The 16376-nt window shown below is 47.6% G+C and overlaps 1 protein-coding gene across 9 annotated transcripts in view; it reads left to right on the top strand.

The window, feature by feature from the left end:
* Nucleotides 1–16376, top strand: part of ARHGEF10L (Rho guanine nucleotide exchange factor 10 like) — a 105703-nt gene that overhangs the window by 79191 nt on the left and 10136 nt on the right. For all 9 annotated transcript variants that reach the window (XM_033159474.1, XM_033159476.1, XM_033159472.1 and 6 more), the window contains one exon: nucleotides 14113–14287. In XM_033159474.1, coding sequence (XP_033015365.1) covers nucleotides 14113–14287 — 175 coding nt within the window. The remainder of the gene's footprint in view (nucleotides 1–14112; nucleotides 14288–16376) is intronic.

The raw sequence follows: 16376 nt of genomic DNA, 5'->3' as shown, positions 1-16376 counted from the left end.
TGAAGCTAACCAATTAGCAAGCCTGGTTTCATAGAATCATAGAGTTCGAAGGGACCACGAGGAACATCTAGTCCAGCCCCCTGCTCCTGGTGCAAGGTGGCATGTCTGACCAAAGCAGGCTGCAAACTAGATGATCCTCAGGGTCCCGTCTAACTCTATGAAGGTGATGGACTCTCCTTCCTGGGAGGTTTTTAAGCAGAGTTTGGATGGCCATCTGTCAGGGATGCTTTAGCTGAGATTGCTACATTGCCGGGGGTTGGAATGGATGATCTTTGGGGGATCCCTTCCCTCTCCATGATTCTATTATTTTTTACTATGGCTTTGTCCATTTTTTTGCATTTTTAAAAAATGGCTTCATGTTGCATTTTCACATGCCGTGTTGATATCTTCTATGAGTGAGCAGGACAGAAGTATATTGAAGAGGTAGGACTGCCTCTTCAATATACTTTCTTGCACGGATGCACACAACCCCCTTGGCCCTAAACGGTTCCGTTGGGTGTGTGTGACAGATCTGTCCCTCGTCCCAAAACGCCTTTCCACCCTGCCAGTCCTCTGGGTCGGCCACCATGTGGCGCTGTTGCAGCACGCAGCAGGGCCCTGGTTACGGGCTCAGACCGAAGAGAGTGCCCTTCCACCCAGGAGCTTGCTCCATCCCCTCCCTAGCTGCCACTCTCTTTTTGAAACAGCAGCCACTGCAGTGGTGTGTGTGTGTGTGTGTGTGTGTGGAGGGGTCTTCTTTATCGACTCTGCAAATTTCTTGCCTGACCGCCCCGCCGCCTCCTCCCCCACCTCCCGGAGTCTTTGTTCTATTATTCATAAACTGCGCCAACTGACCACCCTGCAAGGCCAGCTGAACTGTGCCAGCTTGTGACTCCGGGGGTCCAGCATTGTTGCATCAGGAGGAACAAAGGTGGGGTGGGGTGGGGTGGGGTGGGGTGGGGTAGGGTGGCGGGCGAAGGGCTGGGTCTTGGCCACTGCCGGGACCCCGGAGCTCAGGTGCTAATTCAAAGCACTGTGGCAAAACTTGCCTTCCGGTTTCTCCAAAGTTTCTTCCTCCCACCCCGCTCGCCTTTCTCCTGGGGGGGTCTCTTAGGCTGGGGTGGGGTGGGGGTTAGGAATATAAGAGTCTGCTGGGTCAGGTCAATGTTTCTGCCATAGATTAGGGGGTATGTTCATAGAATCGTAGAGTTAGCAAGGGACCCCCACAGGTGGCGCTGTGGTCTAAACCACTGAGCCTCTTGGGCTTTTGCCGATCAGAAGGTCGGCGGTTTGAGTCCCCGTGATGGGGTGAGCTCCCGTTGCTCTGTCCCAGCTCCTGCCAACCTAGCAGTTCAAAAGCACACCAGTGCAAGTAGATAAAATAGGTACGGCTGTGGCGGGAAGGTAAATGGCGTTTCCGTGCGCTCTGGTTTCCGTCACGGTGTCCCGTTGCTCCAGAAGCAGTTTAGTCCTGCTGGCCACATGACCCAGAAAGATGTCTGCGGACAAATGCCAGCTCCTTCTGCCTGAAAGTGAGAATAGCACCGCAACTCCATAGTCGACTTTGATTGGACTTAACCGTCCAGGGGTCCTTAACCTAGTGCAGGAATCACAGCTGAAGCTTCCCTGACAGATGGCTATCCAACCTCTTTTTAAAGGCCTCCAAGGAAGGAGAGTCGGCCAGCATTCGCCTTGTCTGAATCCACTGGTTCAGGTTCTGCCTTCCATATACCACCCGCTATAAAACTCAAGAGTCAAGCTCTGAATGAGTCTAACGGCCAATGTCATAACATAAATTAGCAGTTGAGATGTTAACCTACATATTTTCATTGTTTTATATTTGTACTATTTGCTGTGCTCTAGCTTATAGAGTTTAATGTTAACCTATGTATAAAAAGGTAAAGGTAAAGGACCCCTGGACGGTTAAGTCCAGTCAAAGGTGACTACAGGGTTGCGGCACTCATCTTGCTCTCAGGCCGAGGGAGATGGTGTTTGTCCACAGACAGCTTTCCGGGTCATGTGGCCAGCAGGACTCAACCGCTTCTGGCGCAACGGAACACCGTGATGGAAACCAGAGCGCATGGAAACGCCGTTTACCTTCCCGCCACAGTAGTACCTATTTATCTACTTGCACTGGCATGCTTTCGAGCTGCTGGGTTGGCAGGAGCTGGGACAGGGCAACGGGAGCTCACCCCGTTACAGGGATTTGAACCGCCGACCTTTTGATCGTCAAGCCCAAGAGGCTCAGTGGTTTAGACCACAACACCACCTGCGCCCCTTTAACCTATACATGTTCTCTATCCCTGTACTTCTGATCTGTGACCGTAATAAATCAATTGATTTATACCTTCCAGAGCAGGGGAAAACAAGCTTGCTCCATCTTCGATCGGAGAGCCCTTATGTTGGCTGAAGCTGGTTGTCATGTCACTCTCAGTCTCCTCTTTTTCACCGCCCATTCCTCCTGTGGCTTGGCCTCCCTCCTCTGCACACGTTCCAGCTTTCCAATATCCTTCTTCAATTGTGGTGCCCAGAATTGGACACAATATTCCAGGTTTGGTCTAGAATAGAGCAGTACTATTACTTCCCTTGATCTATACTTCTGTTGATGGAGCCTAGGATCGTATTAGCTTTTTCCCGCTGCTGCATCACACTGTTGACTCATGTTATGCTTACGGTCTGCTAAGATCCTTTGTGCATGGGCTGCTGACAAGCCAGGGGTCCCCCACCCTAGATTTGTGCATCTAGAACCTTCCATTTGTCCCTGCTGAAATCCCTTTGTTGTCGTTGTTAATTCATTTTTTTTCTATACCACTTTATAATTTTAAAGAAAAAAAATCTTAAAGCAGTTTACTACACCTTAAAACCATTCAAAAATAAAACATTACAGAAGGAAGTCAAATGTAAAGTTTTGTTAGTTTTGGCCCAGTTCTCCATTCTGTTAAATTCCCCTTTGCAGCTTGTCAATACCCTTCTTAAAATGGATTGGCCAGAACTTGCCAGAGGACTCCAGGTACAGACTGAGCAAGACGGAATAGAGCAGTTCTGTGACTTCCCTCGATCGGGACACTAGACTTCTGTTGGCGCAGCCTGGAATGGCATTAGATCTTTTTGTTGTGCCCTCCCCTCTCTCTAAGAGGGGTTGTGTTTTCAGCAGGGGGTGCAAGTGCTCCTTTGCTAAATGGCCTTCTCAGTGCTCAGAGATGGCCTGACCTAGATTTTCCCTCTGCTTGCTTCAAACTGGTTATTTCACGAGGCAATAATAGCCCAATCTCCCACTCGGCGAGGACGCCGGGGGGATCCTATTTGCTTCTCCACTGGGCTTTTTAGGAGCAAATGGCAATAACGGGACTTTCTTTTTGTAATTTTTTTTTTTTTTTTTTTGCTTTTACAAGTCCTGAAAAATTGGCGATGCAGCAGTCTTCTCTGCTGACTCAGCTCCCAAGGAGATGCCTTTGTTCTTTACGTCCATTAGGGGAGCTGCATTTAGGGTCGTGAGCAAATTTCAGCAGGGACTTTTTTTAAAGAGACAAATCACCTGAGAGGAGTCAGGGAGGGAGGAAGCGCGAATGTTGGGAGGATCAGGGCAGATAAAAAAAGTCCTTCCCACAAAGTAGAGTTAAACTGTGGAACTCACTCTCACAGGAGGCACTGATAGCCACCAACCTGGGAGACTTTTTAAATTCAGGGAGGAGAGGGCTATTGATGGCTCCTAGCCAGGATAGGGCTATGCTTTGCTGGCCAGATCCAGCATACTCTACTTATGTTCTCAATACAGGGGCGGTTAAGTGTGGCACTGTGGGTTAAACCACAGAGCCTAGGGCTTGCCGATCAGAAGGTCGGCGGTTCGAATCCCCGTGACGGGGTGAGCTCCCGTTGTTCGGTCCCTGCTCCTGCCAACCTAGCAGTTTGAAAGCACGTCAAAGTGCAAGTAGATAAATTGGTACCGCTCCGGCGGGAAGGTAAACCGCATTTCCATGCGCTGCTCTGGTTCGCCAGAAGCTGCTTTGTCATGCTGGCCACATGACCCGGAAGCTATACACCGGCTCCCTCGGCCAGTAAAGCGAGATGAGCGCCGCAACCCCAGAGTCGTCCGTGACTGGACCTAATGGTCAGGGGTCCCTTTACCTTTACCTTTAAAATGCTGTTGGTCTCCAGTTCCCATCAGCCCACAGTCCAGGGCTTACCCATTCACAATAATGGAGGCAAAATTCAATTCGGCTCACATTCAAAGGCCCAGCCACCTAATTTTCACATTTCGAAACCATGCAGCGACTGAAATGCAGCCGATCTTTCAAAATTCGCACATTTCTGAATTTTGTAAACCCTTGTTCCGCCAGCCCAAGACTCATAATCCAGGAATGCATATATGCTTTTCCTCGGGCAAAGTGTGCGCGAAAACACATCTCTTCACAAAACCAACCTACAAAAAAATGTGCTATAATTAGGCAAAATTGCTTTGTAAATAATTGCCTTGGATATCAGCCAAAAGCTGCATGCAGGAAAAGGGAGAGAAAAGTGTCCGTTAGGAGAAATCTGTGCCAAAAATCCTCATGAATATTCATGGGGATTTTAAAATTAAAGACAATTCAAACTAATGCGGAGAAGCGGCAGAGCTTAAATCGAAGGTGAAGAAGTGAGTGGTTCCCCAAGATCGGCATTTTTGCCCATGCCTGATCTAGAACCCTCTTTTTAAAACCGTGCATGGCTCTAGAACTGATAGGACAGCCCAATTAAACCACCTAAAATGCTGTCCCATGAAGGATGGAGCAAGCTTGTTTTCCTACTGCTCTGGGGCGCAGGACCTGAACCAACAAATTCAAAGGGCCAGAAAGGAGATGCCCATTAAACAATAGGAAGAACTTTCTGATGGACTCATAGAATCGTAGAGTTGGGAGGGATCCCAAGGGTCATCTAGTCCAACCCCCTGCAATGCAGGGATCTCAGCTAAAGCAGGTGGCCATCCAACCTCTGCTTAAAAACCTCCGAGTCCACAAACTCCCGAGGGAGTTTGTTCCACTGTCAGAAAGCTCTTAACAGTCAAAGCATGGGCTTTGCACGGGCTCTACTGCTGAGCTACTGCCCTTTCCTTAAAAATAAAGCAGGTTTCTAGTCCTCATCATTCTAAACAAGAGGCTGATTGTAATAGGAAACAACATGGTCAGGCTATTTGCCCATCTAGCTCTGTATTGTCTAAATGGACCGACAACACCTTTCTAGGGATGTTCACATTCTTATGCGGTGGTGCCTGGGTCCTTCTGCATGCAAAGCAGGTGTCCAGCCTCTGAGCTACTCCCTTCCCTTAAGTCACAGATACGTGGAAAGCTGCTTTCTACTGACTCAGTTGATCTTCCTCTACTGCAGAGTCCCCCCCCCATTCTTATCTGGAGATGCTGTTGGGGGTCGTACCTGGAACCTTCTGCATGCAAGGCAGATGCACTCCTCAGCCTGTGACCCTTTCTTCTATGAAAGCATACACGTGTGTGTGTGTGTGTGTGTGTGTGTGTGTGTGTGTAGCAGGTCTCCAGTCTTCCAAGAGGCCAAAGAGTGATGCTGCCGGATGATGAAAGATCACTTCGCCTATTAGACGACTGGCTTCAGTCCAAGGTGTCCATTAATTAACCAGTTTGGGATTATGGATAGTTACTTAGAGTGGCACCTTAAGGAAGGAAGGTGCTTTGTGAAAGTGAAGGTGACTGTGTGGTAGGTGCCTTTCTCTGCGATTTTATTTTATTTTTTCCATCATCAATTTATTTATTGCATTAGCCATATGGCCGTAGCACATAGTAAAAGACCAGGCAGTGGCCTGGCACGATTATACGAAGAATACAACAGATACAGTTAAAACATTGGAGGTAAAACCGTGCTGGAAAATACAAATAAAATAAAGAGCAATAGCAGGGCATGACAACAGAGTCCATGTCAGGAAGGTACATAGGACTAAGGCTAAGGGAAGTTAGCCAAAAAGGTGGTCCTGAGTTTCCGGGCCTGTAATATGTAGATGGCCACTCCACGTGAGATCAAGGGGTTGGCATCCGCCAGTAAGTATTTCATGCGGTCAACATCCCTGGCGATAGTCGGCGGGATTAGAGGGAGAAGCCTAGGTCTTATTGAGGCATATAGTAGGCAGTAGAGGAAGAAGTGAATGAAGTCCTCTATCTTTACTTTGTTGCATGGGCAGAGTCGAAGATCCAGAGGAGTACTGGAAAATACACCCTGTAAGAATGCTGTGGGGATGGCATGAAACTGAGCTAGTGTAAAGGCCCTTCTTAGCGCAGGATTTATCAGATCACTCAAATAGTGGGCCAGAGATCTAATTGCCTTCACGCGAGGGAACCACGTTTTATTTTTTTGGGGGGGGGGAGGGGAAGGCTTAATGTTGCTTCTGGGCCCCAGTTGCCTGAAATGCACATGTTCCGATCCAAAACGAGAGTTTCTCTGAGCACGTGCAGAGCGCGTTTCCCAGGTCTGGCAGGTTCGGAGGGTTGCAAGAAGCGTTCAGTAGCCCCTCCAAGTAGCCCCCTATTTTCCAGGGACAGTACCCCATTTACAAAAGCCGTCCCGGTTTCTGATTTGATCCCGGAATGTCTCACTTTTCCTTAGGACGACGTGCCTATTTTCATCAGAGAAATGTCGCAGGGTATGGAGCTGTGTGACAACCCCCCCAACCCCCCCCCCCAGCCAAGGAGATAAGTAACTGTACAACTTTTAGAAGACATCTGAAGGCAGCCCTGTATAGGGAATATTTTATTAGGTTTTTATATATGTTGGAAGCTGCCCACAGTGGCTGGGGCAACCCAGTCAGATGGGCAGGGTAATAATAATAATAATAATAATAATAATAATAATAATAATAATAATAATAGAATAGGACGTCCCTATTTTCATCAGAGAAATGTTGGAGGGTATGTGTTCAGGATGGAGATGGAACGGTCTGACACCGAGCTACCCTGTTTCTCCTAAAATAAGACATAGCCATAAAATAAGCCATAGCAGGATTTCTATGCATTTGCGAAATATAAGCCATACCCCGAAAATAAGCCATAGTGACGTGGTACCTCCCATTAAAACAGCCTGGAGAGGCGTGGCTATGCAGCGTACCGATGCGATGCGGTTAAAATAAGACATCCCCTGAAAATAAGCCATACTGTGTTTTGTTGAGCAAAAAAAAATATAAGACGGTGTCTTATTTTAGGAGAAGCACGGTAGATGGACCCAAGAGCCACAGTCCGTCAAAAGCAGTTTCCTACATCAGTTCCTAGAATTGAGCAGGAGAGGTGGGTGTGCATGTATCTGCTTCATGCAGAGCATGGATCATTGGCCCATCTGGCTGAGTATTACCTGCACTGACTGGCAGCAGCTCTCCAGGAACCGTTGGCCTGATCCTGCAGGCAGTTATTGTGCTCTCCCAGACCTGTACATGTGAACAAAGCTTCGCGTACAGGCTGCCACCACCAAGCTGCTTGCTCCAGCAATCTCTGTTTCCCCTGATTGTGGGGATGGTGGGGGGTGGGAGGGAGGGGGGAGGATGCTGGCACCTCCTCTGCCTTGGCACCTTCCATCAGCCGAAGTTTGATGCCTCGTCAATACTAATATGACTTTTTACGCCTCCCCTGCTGCCCGGTGGGATTTATGGGAGCGCTGTTTATATATAGACATTTCGAGGTACATAAATGCCGCCGTTCCCGCCGTGGGTAGGGTTGTGTCAGCGTTTTCAATATAATATTCTGGGTTTTATAATGCAGGCAATAAAAGATGGTCGCACCGAGCCGGAATGCTGCACATTGGAGCCTCAGTCCCAGGGAAGGGGGGGGGGGGATGGAATATACTGTATTTCTGTTCTAGAGAGAGGGAAGAATGTTTGCGGGCGGTTGATTTGTGGCCGTCATCTACATCTGCTTAGAGTGGGGAAGACGGTGACTCAAACTCGCAGCCTTAGAAAGTGAAGGGAGCTCCCTTCTGGGGAGAAGTCTCACCATTTGAGGCTTTTTACGGGTGGCGCTGTGGGTTAAAACACAGAGCCTAGGGCTTGCCGATCCGAAGGTCAGTGGTTCGAATCCCTGCGATGGGGTGAGCTCCCGTGGTTTGGTCCCTGCTCCTGCAAACCTAGCAGTTCGAAAGCACGCCAGTGCAAGTAGATAAATAGGTACCACTCCAGCGGGAAGCTAAATGGCGTTTCTGTGCACTGCTCTGGTTCGCCAGAAGCAGCTTTGTCATGCTGGCCACATGTCCCGGAAGCTGTATGCCAGCTCCCTTGGCCAATAAAGCGAGATGAGCGCCGCAACCCCAGAGTCATCCATGGCTGGACCCTTTACATTTACTTAGTTTAGAGAAAGGGCGGGGAGGATGCGACCTGATATAGAATTATGTGTCGTAACCCTGAAACTCCCAACGGAGCTGAATGTTGGAAGTTTCAGTCCTTCTTCACACAGTGCGGAATTAAACTATGGAACTCTCTGCCACAGGAGGCAGGGGTGCCCACCAACCTAGATGACTTTAAAAGGATTAGACAGATTCACGGAGGAGAGGGCTACTAGGCACAATTGCCATGTTCTGCCCCCCATATTCTGCTTCTGAATACCCGTTGCTGTAAACCAGATAGGAGGGGAGAGTGAAATTGTGCTCAAACCCAGCTTGCGGGTTTCCCCCTTTGGCCTGATCCAGCAGCCCGGGATCTTTGTATGCTGTTGTGTCAATTCGGCTCATAAATCAAGGGCAATTTTTTTGCATACTGACATCTTTTGGAGGTGGAAGCAGGCAGCCAGAGAATTTTTTTTTTTTTTTAATGTTGTTTTATGGTATGTTTTATGATACTTTTACGACTTCATGTTTTTGTAAACTGTAAACCGCCCTAGTCATCTTTGTGTTAAAAAAAAAAAAAACACTGGTACAGAAATCGAATAAAACGGTCGATAGTAAGGGAGATAGTCACAGGAGCCGGAGAGAAGCTGGCGGGTGGGTTACTTAGAGGGGGTGGACTTGCCACCCCCATTTATCCCCATGACATTTTTTTTTGCTGTTTCTCAACCTCACCTGCAAACTGGCAGGCTTCTCTGTCATCAGGGACAGTGGCAGAGCACCTGCTTGGCGTGCAGAAGGTCACAGGTTCAATCCCCAATGGTGTCACATGGTAGGGCCGGGAGAGATTACCTGCTTGAAACCCGGACAGCTGCTGGCTGCTTTTTTTATATCCCACCTTCTCCTCCAAAGAACTCAAGGTGGCCGACATGCTTCTCCCCCTCCTCATGTAATCCCCGCCCAACACCCCTGTGAGGTAGGTTAGGCTGAGAGGCAATGAGTGGCCCCTGAGATCACCTAGTGGAAGCTTCTTCTTCTTCTTCTTCTTCTTCTTCTTCTTCTTCTTCTTCTTCTTCTTCTTCTTCTTCTTCTTCTTCTTTTTAAAGAATTTATTAAATTTTAACAATAAAACACACACAAAATACAAAATACAAAACTACAAAAAAATATAAAAACAAAGAAAACCTTAACAAATAAACACTTATCTAAGTATCCTTACCTTATTCCTAACATTGTTTGGGGACCTCCTCACATCCTCTCTTCTGGGTTCATTTCTAATCTTCTTTAGTAACTTTATAACATTATAAAATCTTCTTTCTCCTCAAATCTTAATCTTTATAAACAATAATCATCATTTAACTTTAAACTTCATCCTAATAAAAACAAACATATCATATTTCTAACTACTTCTTATATCCTATCTTAACCTAACTTCTGACAATACTGTGGCCTTATATGTCCACTGATTCCAATTTCAAATGTCTATCTTTTCACGTCGTTTCAAATAGTCTTTAACTTTCTTCCAATCCTCCTGCACCGTTTCTTCCCTCTGGTCTCGGAGTTTCGCAGTCAGTTCTGCGAGTTCCATGTATTCAATCAACTTCATCTGCCAATCTTCCACTGTTGGTAATTCTTCAGTTTTGCAGTTTTTAGCTATCAAAATCCTAGCAGCTGTTGTGGCATACACCTAGTGGAAGCTTCATGGCCGAGTGGGGGGATTTGAACTCTGGTCTCTCTCGGGTCTTAGTCCGACACTCTAAACCAGTATTTCCCAGACTTGGGACTCCAGCTGTTTTTGGACTACAACTCCCATCATCCCTAGCTGACGGGACCTGTACTCAGGGAAGATGGGACCTATAGTCTGAAAACCCACATTTGGGAAATCCGGATCTCCAGTTATATCCTTCCTATCTACCCTCCCCAATCTATGTCCTCCCTCTTGTGGGAACGAAATCCCCGAGAGCACCAATCGCCCACCAAAGGTATTCTTACAGAAGGACTTCAAAGCTGGTGGTCTGCCTCTTGGATTGGTTCAGAGATCTAACCAAGCATGTGGACTAGCGGCCAGCTTTTTTTCACCTTGAAAGTTTAACTTGTTGAACTCGGATCGAGAGGTTTAGCTGTCCCGAGGCCCCTTGCTGCTTCCCGGCCCACCTCACAGGGCTGTTGTGAGGAGGAGACAGGAGAGGGCCGCAACTTGTAGGTACGAAGAGCAGTGCAGCTGGGGAGACCCAGCCAGATGGGCGGGGTACAAATAATAAATTATTATCATTATTATTATTATAATTATTAGTGTACATGCGTGATAACTGATCTGGGCCTACGAGCCGTTTTCAGTTAAGAATGCCTCTGAATGTGAGTTGGTCCTTGGTTCTGTTTTTGTGATTTGTGGGATGGCTAATAATAATAATAATAATAATAATAATAATAATAATAATAGTTATATCCCGCCCATCTGGCTTGGTTTCCCCAGCCACTCTGGGCAGCTTGCAACATATAAAACACAGAACATCAAACATTAAAAAAACAAGATATCCTATACAAGCAACATCTCGCAGTTTGGCCAAACTCATGCTAGTCGCTTCGAGAACACTGTCCAACCATCTCATCCTCTGTCGTCCCCTTCTCCTTGTGCCCTCCATCTTTCCCAACATCAGGGTCTTTTCCAGGGAGTCTTCCCTTCTCATGAGGTGGCCAAAGTACTGGAGCCTCAACTTCAGGATCTGTCCTTCTAGTGAGCACTCAGGGCTGTTTTCTTTGAGAATGGATAGGTTTGATCTTCTTGCAGTCCATGGGATTCTCAAGAGTCTCCTCCAGCACCATAATTCAAAAGCATCAATTCTTCGGCGATCAGCCTTCTTTGTGGTCCAGCTCTCACAAGCAACATGCAAACCAATAAATCAATAAAACCCAATAACAACAATAATAAACAGTTTACAGTTATACCCAAATTAAAGTAACCGCCAAACCCAATTAAACTAGATTTCCATTTCACCAAGTTACGCCAATGGCTTCTCTCATTCTCCCATGAGGTGTCCTTACAATCTTTCTTTCTTTCTTTAAAAGTATTTGGCCACCTGCCATTCCAAAAACAGCTCGGTGTAAAAATGCCACCTTTGTTTTATGGGCTGGATTGTAGTTGGCCACCACACTTGCTTACATGGTGAATGAGGGGAAGGTTTGACGATTGCGGGCGATTGCTGCTACTGATATGAAAGGAGGGCAGAGAAGGGTTGCACGGTAACGAAACATTCCCGGTGGTTTTGCTTTTTGGGTGGAAATGGAATTGGGGGGGGGAAGCATTTGCTGTATTAAAGAGATTAGGGGTTTGGGGAGCCTCTTTTGGCCCGAGGGCCACATTCCATCCTGTGCAGCCATCCGGGGGCCAGAGGCAAGAGCAGAGCGACTGATAGGAGCCAAATTGATGTTGGCTAGCCATGCCTTACGACACAGGCACGTATGAGTCTGCCTTACACAGAGTCCATCTATCCCATTAATGTCTACACTGGCTGGCAGCAATGGCTCTCTGAGTTTTCACTTGGGGGTCTTCTTCCCCAAGGCCTGCCTCAAGATGCAGGGTGTGTGTGTGTGTGTGTGTGTGTGTGTGTGTGTGAACCTGGTTCCTTTCGTGTGGGGTGTGAAATAAGAATATTGAGGGGGTCCCTTCAAGGGGCTCAGCTTCTTAAGGAAGATTGGACCTTCGGAGAGAGCGTACCTTTTGAGGCTCAAACCAGTCGGGAAATGAACAGAGTCCAGACCAGGATATATGAAAGCAAAGCAGCTATAAGCCTGATCTTTATTAAAGCTGTTGCAACAGGGTGCTCCCCCCATGCGCAGGAGAGAGGAGGAGGACCCAGGACAGACTTATACAGACTTTGAAATTGCTCTCCCTGGAGCTCAAGACCACCCCCAGAAACATCATACCTACATCACAGAAGGGGTGGACTACAACAGAAATCTGAGTGCGTTGTTTTTTTCCTCCTGTCTGCTAGGTTACTTGATTGGATTCCCTGGGCATCTTGGCCACTCGTTTGTTATGATAACTACTCAACTCCTGAATCCAGATCACAGGCTCACCCTATTCATATCTTAAATGTGCCCTTGAGACTTCCCCATTTCCTTCGACCTTGCAGAGAAATATCTGAGGTCAATTTGGAAGAGAGAAAATGCTTTCAGGACTTTTCTGTGGGCTTCAGATATGTGGTCTATACATGTTTGTATGTGCTTGCTTGGTACATTTATGAACGTCACATATATATATGTGTGTGTGTGTGTGTGTGTGTGTGTGTGAGAGAGAGAGAGAGAGAGAGAGAGAGAGAGAGAGAGAGAGAGAGACTTTAAAATTCTTATAACAGGTGTATGGGCCCTTTCTTCAAAAACCAAACAAGTTTCTAGTCCTTGCCGTAAAAAGACTGGTTGAAAAAGGGAGCTGCCCTCTGCCTGGGATTTATTGAGGTTGTCAGGTTCCTGTGCTGAGCCTCAGAAGGGCTTGTAAAAGCCTGACATGTGAGATGGGGAGAGAACAACTGGAACCTGACAGGCCAGTGAATTAAATTCTTAGGTAATTGCATCTTTGTGAGTCCATCGCTGCAGTTGGTTTGTTCGCCTGCTTCCCTTCCCTAAGAAACCCAGAGAGGATGTGGGCAGCTGTGCTTCTTGGGATCTGCAACAACGAAAATGCATTTCCCCTTCTCTTCCCCTCCCTCTGCTCTTAAGCAGAAATTGAATTCTGATAGCTAGGATGCCAGCTTCTTGCTGCTGCCGTGGATTTGCAAACAAGCAATGGATTTGTGGGCGTCTCCGCTTCTGGATCTCTTCACGGCAGGGAGAGCGGAAAAGAGTTGCCCGGTGCCATGGCTTGGCGGCCGCTCGAAATGCACAGGTTACACCAGAGTCCCCTGAGTCGGGTGAGGCAATTTAGTACACAGAGGCGACAGACCTCCATCCTAATTGCGAATTCAGGCAGCTGAATGCTGATCTGTTTGAACGTCACATAAGAACCTGAGAAGAGGGCTGTTGGAAGCAGAGGGAGCTCGGTAGGAGCAGAGCACCCGCTTTGCCTGCAGAATGCCCCCAATTTAATCCCCAGCAACAATACAGTCATTTTGGACTCACAGCTGTCCATGGAGGCGCGGGTCAATTCTGTATCCAGAGCGGCTGTCTACCAGCTCCGTCTGGTACGCAGACTGAGACCCTACCTGCCCGAGGACTGTCTCGCCCGAGTGGTGCATGCTCTGGTTATCTCCCTCTTGGACTACTGCAATGTGCTCCGCGTGGGGCTACCCTTGAAGATGACTCCGGAACTGCAATTAATCCAGAATGCGACACCTAGACTGGTGACTGGGAGGGGCTGCTGTGACCATATATTACTAGTCCTAAAGGACCTTTGCTGTGTGGCTCCTGGTATGTTTCTGAGCACAATTCAAAGTGCTGGTGCCTTAAATGGCCTTGGCCCTGTATACCTGAAGGAGTGTCTCCACACCCATTGTCCAGCCTAGACACTGAGGTCCAGCTCTGAGGGTCTTCTGCTGTTTCCCTCACTGCAAGAAGCAAAGTTACAGGGAACCAGGCAGAGGACCTACTAGGTTGTGGCAATGATCTCCCTTTAGGTGTCAAGGAAATAAGCAACTGACTTTTAGAAGACATCTGAAGGTAGCTCTGTATTGGGAAGTTTTTAATCTTTGATGTTCTATTATGTTTTACAGAGTGGCTGGGGTATAAATAATAAAATGATGATGATGATGACTCTTTGCCACTATGTGAAGAGGATGACCGGTCCAGATGGCCCTGATCCAGCCGCAGGGCTCTCCTGACCTTGTGCTCTTCCCTTCCTTGCAGCAAACGTTTGAGGCCCACCCAGAGGAAGAAGCAAGCGTCACCCACATGATCAAGGCGGGCAGCGGCGTGTGGATGGCCTTCTCCTGCGGCTCCTCCGTCCGGCTCTTCCACACTGAAACGCTTGAGCACCTGCAGGAGATCAACATCGCCACGCGGACCACTTTTGCCCTGCCAGGTAGGCAGGGGACCACCAACAGTGACGATGGCTCTGGATATTCCTGGCCTGGCAGCCCAAACTGGCACCACTGTGAGGCTGTGCATGTCTGGGAGGGTCAACTATGTTTTACTCATTGAAATTACTCCATGAATTTCAGTGGGTTCCTTCCTTCCTTCCTTCCTTCCTTCCTTCCTTCCTTCCTTCCTTCCTTCCTTCTTTGGTGATCCCTTGTAGCCGAGTATGATTGTCTTCCATAAACACGGTTTTAACAGTGAGTCCACAACTGACCATGGAGGCCAATTCTGGATCCACATGACCTTCCACAGTGGGGACATAGGTTTCCGGGTGGGAGTTGATCACGGTGAGGGTTTGCCAAGTGTTCTCTCCTCTTAGCACGTTTTTCCCTTTCGTTCTGAGTTTGAGCCTGTGTGGTGTAGTGGTTAAGAGCGGTAGACTCGTAATCTGGGGAACCGGGTTCGCGTCCCCGCTCCTCCACATGCAGCTGCTGGGTGACCTTGGGCTAGTCACACTTCTCTGAAGTCTCTCAGCCCCACTCACTTCACAGAGTGTTTGTTGTGGGGGAGGAAGGGAAAGGAGAATGTTAGCCGCTTTGAGACTCCTTCGGGTAGTGAAAAGCGGGATATCAAATCCAAACTCTTCTTCTTCTTCTTCTTCTTCTTCTTCTTCTTCTTCTTCTTCTTCTTCTTCTTCTTCTTCTCCTTCTTCTTCTCCCATGACACCTTTGGTCAAGGCTGTTCTCCAATTGGAGCGCTCGCAGGCCAGTGTTTCCCAGTTGCCAGTATTTATACTACATTTTTTTTAGGTTTGCCTTGAGAGAGTCTTTAGACCTCTTTTGTTGGCCACCAGCATTACGCTTTCCATTTTTAAATTGGGAATAGAGTAGTCGCTTTGGAAGACGATAATTGGGCATCCAAACAACATGACCAGTCCAACGAAGCTGATGTTGAAGAGTTTACACTGAGTAGAACTAGCATTAGAGATAATTCAGAGAAGCCTCCTCTCAGCTGTCATAGAATCACTGAGTTGTAGAGTTGGGGGGCACCCAGAGTCATCTAGTCCAACCGCCTGTGATGCAGAAGTCACAGCTAGAGAATCCCTGGCAAATGGCCAGCCAACCTCTGTTCAAAAACCCCTAGGAAGGAGACTCCACTACCTTGCAAGGGAGTCCGTTCCACTGTCAAACGGCAATCTTCTAATAAAAAAGAAAAAAGGAATTTCGTTGTTCCTGCAAGGGGACAATGACAACAAAGATTTATTCTTCTTCTATTCTTCTTCTAATTACCGTCATCAAGTTAGTTGGAATCTCCTTTCTTGAAATTTGAATCTGTTCACATCCTACCCCCTGGAGCAGCAGAAAACAAGCTTGCTCTGTCTTCTGTGATATAGCCCCCCACAAAGAAGAGGGCAGACATTTGGTCCTTGGATGGATAGCTCAGCTGGTTAGAGTGTGGTGCTGATAATGCCAAGGTTGCAGATTCGTACAGGACAGCTGCATATTCCTGCATCGCAGGGGGTTGGACTAGATGACCCTCGGGGTCCCTTCCAACTCTCTGATTCTATGATTACAAGAAGCACCTCTGCCATGGGAACAGGGAGGCAGCGGAAGTGAGGACTTGGAGAAGGTGGTCGGTTCTCCCTGGCTGGTTGTCATCAAGCAGGGAAACCTGGCTGCCATTTGGTGTGCGTGGGTGTCTATCCCTGGGCTTCCTGAACTGGGATTCATTGAATTGTAGAGTTGGAAGGGACCCCCAAAGGTCTTCTAGTCCACCCCCCCCCCCGGCAATGCAGGAATCACAGCTCAAGAATGCATGACAGAATGCTATCCCATCACTGTTTAAAAACCTCCAACAAAGGAGAGTGCGCCATCTTCTGAGGTTAACTGTTCCACTGTTGTTATTTTTCGTTTTCATTTCATTTCATTTTGACAACGTAATAATCATAAATAAATAAGAATAAAATGTGCACCCCACCCCTGAAACCATTCCATTGTAGCTATCCAACCTCCCAAATTTCCAATGCCCCTTGCGATGGTTTGACCCCTTTCTGTTTTAACAGTACAAATTCTATAAACACCTTCCATATCTCC

The sequence above is a fragment of the Lacerta agilis genome, chromosome 8, assembly GCF_009819535.1.
Source record: "Lacerta agilis isolate rLacAgi1 chromosome 8, rLacAgi1.pri, whole genome shotgun sequence".
NCBI classification, from domain to species: Eukaryota; Metazoa; Chordata; class Lepidosauria; order Squamata; family Lacertidae; genus Lacerta; species Lacerta agilis.
This window is presented reverse-complemented; position numbering and strand designations above follow the sequence as displayed.